Consider the following 6,033-nt stretch of genomic DNA (forward strand, 5'->3'; position numbering starts at 1 on the left):
GATCAATTGGCGTATTTTAGCGGGAGTCTACTGTATATCAGTAAGAAAATTGGAGTTTTTACCAATATTATGAAACTACCAATAAATATTACTGTCACTTCATATTTTCAGCGAATAACCTCATACTATTATAGCTTTGCATTGATTTGAGCATGACTCTTGCATGTGTTCGGCTAGTCTAACTCCATTGTTTCAGTGATAAATCCAATAAAGCATGTTAACTGTGTCATTATGTGGGCTGTAATCGCTGTATCGCACAAGGTGTCACAGCCAGGTTTAAATGTACATCTACCACTTCAATCATATTATTGCCAATTCTGCGTGTAAAAAACTTCTTATTTGATTCGGCCGCCATGTAGTATCCGATAGCGACGAGTGCAGAGGCTTGGTTACCAAAACAACGTCTTGGTGCTAATATAACGGGTTTTTTAACAGTTCGATTTTCGAGACTTAAAATCAACCATGAATTTTGGTCTGGGCATCCCACTTGCCTCAATCCGTCAAGTGCATTCATGATAACAATCAACGAAAGAGTGTAATAGACAAATAAAGTACTATTTACCAAGGAAGTTCCACTTCGTTTAAATACATTTCTTAAGGATATCGTCTTCCCATTCTCAAATTTCTAGTCTTTGTTATTTATGGTTAGAAAATGATGCAAGCAAATCTATTCAAGGTACAACACACAGTAGCTCTCGTCAAAGTGGTTTTGCCACCCTATCACTGACTCCTCTAATGAAGAAACAGCAACAGTTGGTGGACCTGGTATATCGTGGAGGTCATCTAAACAAAAATGTGAAAGAGAAAGTATCATTGTGGGCATCGTGCAAAAGGTGTATGGATTCTTGCTAGAATGGAATGTATAGCAGGTCGTTAAATATTTGCCGTTTCGGTTTCTGATCGTAGCGCAGACACATTGTAAAGTATCACAGTCCAGCATGCTCTTCTTGGCTCTATCATCTATACTGACTTTTGGCGATACTTTTCCGTAAGCTGAAATTAAAAATTATAAACATATCAATTCACAATGTTTATTTTGATAATCTAGCAATTGAAGTTCATATATATACTATGGAAGAAACGTTCTACGTACCTGGGATGAGTATCCCGCTTCACCAAGGAATTTGTTCTCAAATTTTGGTATACCGGTCGATGAAAAGCGATACCATTCTTGCAATAACGATGCAGTTCTGTGCCAAATGAAAAGTAAGATTGAATGCACTGTTTTATCTATCTGTATTCACATTCTAGAACCCTGATAAACTTGATCGGATCAAGATTCAATGCTAGTTGACTCTGTGAATCATATACAATCTGTGACAAGGTACCGCAACACTTGATACTAATGTGTAATTTTAATTGTGCGCAGACTTCCAGAAGAAAGACCAAACTTCCGGGTTTAATTCAGACAGGATAAGCAGTACACCTTGACGTTCGAGCTTGTGTTGAAGAAGCAACCTATTCAGACAATTTCAAAAGAGCAGAAACTTGCATCGAAACGTATAATTTTCTATCCTTGCCTCCAAGAAGTTTGATTCTATCAACCGCATTTCAATATCGCAATAAATCACATTTACAAGGAGCTTGAAGCTGAAAGAAAGGGCCACAGCTTGAAGTTGCGCACTATGTGACAGCCATGATCTTCAAGGAGGTTGAGAACAAAATCACACGAAGAGAAATTAATTTGACGGGAAGGCATCCCCGTTTTCACCTGACAGTTCACATGAAAGGTCTACCCATGATTAGAGGTGCTAAACTTTGAGGCCTTCGATAGCTTGGTGGTTGACATTTGTAATCGACACAAATATAGCTTCGCTACCCTTCGAGACAAAGGCAAGTAAGTACCGCCAACATCAGCGAATTTCTGCGGAGTTTGCAAACAAATAAAAGATATTGTCTGTGATCTTAGTATACACAACTGGCTTCTGTCGCTTGTCTTCTTTCATATGTGATGATAACACGGTTGAATGGTAGTCTGCGTAATCCGTAGTGGTGCTATCCAACTGTGATGCTACATGGCGCTAGTGATGACAAATGCTACATTATGTTTGTCATTTTAAGGTGACAATGGAAAATAACTTAGGATTAGGAAAGTAGGGTAAGAATCGCGAGTACAGCTGCTTAGCCCGCTGGCGCGGTATTGAACATTACACTTAGATCACACCTGCACTAGCACTTGCACGAAATAAGCAAAGAAATTATAAAAGGGCAAACTGTGCTGCCTTATGGGATATAATTGTACCATGATATGCAATTGAGCAATCCCTACGTGAACTTTGTGAGCTACAGTGGAAGTCTTCATACTCAAGTCTCTACCTTCATCATTGAATGATGGACCCAGAAGGTATTTGACACTAATTTCTTGCTTGACATTTGCGCTCAGGATAGGGTGAGCCACTCCGGCGCTAAAGGTAGCTCTCACTTTTGAATCAAACGATGATTATTCGTTTCATTAATTAGATTTGTTAAACTATCTTGCTGGTTGGTAACCATTTCGATCCTGCCACAATTTTAGTAGATAGGTATCCGTCAATATGCAGTCCCGGTACAGATCAAATCAGTGCTAATCATCCCATGAGAAGAAAAGCTCGCAGCATCTGTGGCCTCCAGCATCTGCAGTGTCTACTTCGTAACCATGAGGTCTTTACCCCTAAAAAGTCCGACAATTCCCGATAGCATCTGCAGCCCCCATTTACGGCACCTGCAACCTTAGACCTTGTCCTAATCCAAGATACTTCAGTGCTTGAATACCCTGCAATTCGAACTTCGTTAAGGGGTGCCAAGCGATCATTGTCATTCAAATCTGAATAGGTGAAGCTTAAGACCAAGTTCTCGGCTTGAAAATTACAACATAACAAATGACTCTCGCTAAAGAACCCACCGTTGTCCGTACCATGTGTCTACCTCGATTGCTCAATGCACGCTTCAAAAGCTACCATTCCAACAAGCTTTGAAAACTCTCATAAAATGCGCTGTCGACAAAGACACAAGCTTTTGACCACCACCAGCTTGAAGTCTAGGGTGGTGTTGAAGCAGCTCGAACGATTTGTAAATAAACATTCAAAGCCCGGACGAATGGTCAGCCAAAACGTGGTCATCAAGATATTTGAATCGCAGAAAAGCTATTGAACTCGTACCATAAGAGCCATGTCCGTCTAATTTTGTTCATCATCGTCGACGCCATGCCGTATTGGAGCCCAATGATCTACTAGGCAATTGTCTAGAATGTGCCTGAATGCATCTGTATGTCTTTGAGGCATCGATCTGGAAAACGGACTGATTTCATTAAGATTTAGATACACTATGTTGTGATTCTTATAATCTAAGCCTTAATCAAAACCAGACCATAGTTAAAAGTCAAGTGTGTATATTCTCAAGAAACTTAAAAGACTTGATGGGATACCTAGACAGGAATCAGATCCCACTCCTGGTTTGAATTTCCCTGCGAGCATGGCCACATTGTAAGCGCAAAAGCCATGGCTTGGTCCGTATTGAGACACATGTCCAAACGAGTGAGATGTCTGAACAGCATTGTCGCCTCATCCCACTTCCATTTCTGATTCCCTTCAGTATCTATGCATGTGTATACATGAACGTCGCCGCCGTTACCTGACTGGTAGGCGTCAAGACAACGCATAGTCGGACTTCTATATTGCTGCAGTGTTTCGTCGTAGTACCACCACTGATCCTCCTGATCGAACGGATCATTCGATTTGCCACGGACGAATACATCCTTACCGTACTCCGTTATCATGAAATTCCACCGAATGTGATGAATGTAAAACAGTTTCTTAGGAGTGATAGTAAGGCCTTCAAAATTGCTTTTCAGTGCGTTTGTCTCATTAAAGAGACCAAAGTGTTTCTCAACCTCTTTTTCTCGCCACATGGTATCAAAGGCACCATTCCAGTACCAATCGATTGAACGCACAGACATTGCTTGGTATAGCTCAGAAAAGAACTTGGCTTGGTTCTCCGGCGTTGAGTCAGCGGCACTTGAGTCTTGACCAAACGAACTCCAAGTCGTCTCGGCTAGCTCAAATTTCTTATTGTGGTTCTTGGCAGATGCACGCACGCTCCTAATTTGGTCAATGGTCAAAGCGACAGCTTCGTTGACCCAGGCCTTTTCCCAGTAAGTGTTGGAAATGGCCGAGACAAAATCAACTGCTTCAATGAGCTGTACGTTACCATCGTAGGTATAAACATGCTCGGCGGTCGAAACGGGTGTCATTTTGCCACGACTACGAAGGTCGTCACGAATACTTTTAATGTATGTAAGGGAAGTGTCCATGCTCACTTGTCCTTGAGAGACCGATCCGGAACCGACACTCACTGCAATCACATGGTCACCGAAATGATTCGAGTCAATGAGACTCGCCAATTTTGTCTTCTCGGTCTGGAAGACGTTATCATCTTTAGCCGTCGAGAGACCAAGATGCACTTGAAGACCAGCGGCTTGAGCAGCTGACAGAACGAGCTCACCCTGGTTACAGTCGACCAAAGAGGTGATGCGAACACGGTCAGCAACAGTCTTGATAGAATTCATGTCATTTTGGACTTCAGTCGCTGACTTGCAATTCATACTATCATCAGTCCCCGTTAGACCCTTTCGCGAGGTGTATACGACACCAGGAATTTTGACGTTCAGAGCATCCACCCCATCGTTGATACTAAGCGCGACCGAAGCGGCGAAGAGGAGAAAAAGCTTCATCTTGAAATCGCCTTAGAAGATATTGATGCCGAGCTGGTAAATTGACAAATGAATGTTGGGACCACTGGACCAGAACTGCGTGAAGCGTGTGCCCATCATAGTGATCAAATGTCCCACAGTCTTATTACGGACAACTCCAACTAATCCCGCAGACGATACATGATGTGTGGCGTAGTCAGAAGCCATTGTCGCTAGTTGACAAGCCAAAGCACAGCTGCCTTCATGTTATGATACGTGTAAAAGGAGCGGATAACGAGCAGTAACGCACGGTTTAATATACTTACAATAAATTGGATGGGCAAACAGAACAGAGAAATTGCAGGATACAATTGCTGATCCTCAACTCCTGCACCATCATCGAACACTATCTTAAGCTTTGGGAAACATACAAGGAAGACTACAGTTAAGTAATCTTTCACAAAATTCTTGATGGCTCATTCTAAGTCTTTAAATAAATTAAAAATTAGTACTGCTTCTTCCATAATGAAAAGGTTTGCCAATCCTATCAAGCAATCACAGCAGTCCAGCCAGCCAGATACCTGAACATCCTGCCGTGATCTTCACAGCAGTGCACATCTCAATATTTATTTACTTAAACCACAAATTTTGCAATCATCTGATAATAGAGCCGTAGTGAATTCCCGTTTCAACACATAACATTGGCGTGCTAGCCATTCCAGTAGATGACGTGGCTTTCTCATAAGAGACGAAGGGTTCAGCTGTATGCGCGAAAATCTACTATTGGTCTAATCTTTAGGAGTGTAATCACTCGTATATCAGCATAACCACTCTTTATGTTTTTACAAAACACTGATCTGACCTTATTGATTGCTGTTATTCATTGTTAGAGCAGCGACAAACATGCTCATGTGAGAGTATCCAACCGCTGGCGTCTGTCGACACTAGCGGCTGCCTGGCATGATTAGAAATTTGCACTCCGGCTATAATGGGTTGCACTTTGCTTGAAGAAGCGTAGGGATTCAATCATGCACGATCCTGGACTTGTACCTATATTAAAGACTGATTATTGTTTATTTACTTACGAATTGCTTGCAACTAGTCTAGCAACAAATAGCTCAGATCCTGTTATTATAGAACAATAGTTTAAGCCATAAATGTCGTATCATTTCGCACTACAGTAGAACCTGTCTAAATTAAACCTGTTTAATTTAAAACCCTCTCTAAATTGAGCAAAAGATATGGACCCATGTTAAGCACCATACTTAAATTAAAATACCTTTAAAATTTAAAAATTTGATTTTGATACCTCAGTCCCGACAATTTTCTTAACTAAATCTCTCTATATAGCGTACGTAGAAACAAAA

The 6,033-nt window shown here is 41.3% G+C and overlaps 2 protein-coding genes across 2 annotated transcripts; both read right to left on the minus strand.

Annotated features, from left to right (window-relative positions):
• Positions 1 to 173: 173 nt before the first annotated feature.
• PHALS_00296 (uncharacterized protein) lies at positions 174 to 514 on the minus strand (the record flags this gene model as incomplete). The annotated part of the gene is made up of 2 exons (XM_024730137.1): positions 174 to 221; positions 287 to 514. 2 exons carry the CDS (start codon positions 512 to 514, stop codon positions 174 to 176), a joined length of 276 nt encoding a protein of 91 aa, XP_024572343.1.
• A 2,889-nt stretch (positions 515 to 3,403) lies between these two features.
• PHALS_00297 (ricin b lectin-like protein) lies at positions 3,404 to 4,708 on the minus strand (the record flags this gene model as incomplete). Its single annotated transcript, XM_024730148.1, has 1 exon — positions 3,404 to 4,708. One exon carries the CDS (start codon positions 4,706 to 4,708, stop codon positions 3,404 to 3,406), a length of 1,305 nt encoding a protein of 434 aa, XP_024572344.1.
• Between the last annotated feature and the right edge of the window lie 1,325 nt (positions 4,709 to 6,033).

Source organism: Plasmopara halstedii, assembly GCF_900000015.1.
Source record: "Plasmopara halstedii genome assembly, contig: Scaffold_110, whole genome shotgun sequence".
Lineage (NCBI taxonomy): Eukaryota > Oomycota > Peronosporomycetes > Peronosporales > Peronosporaceae > Plasmopara > Plasmopara halstedii.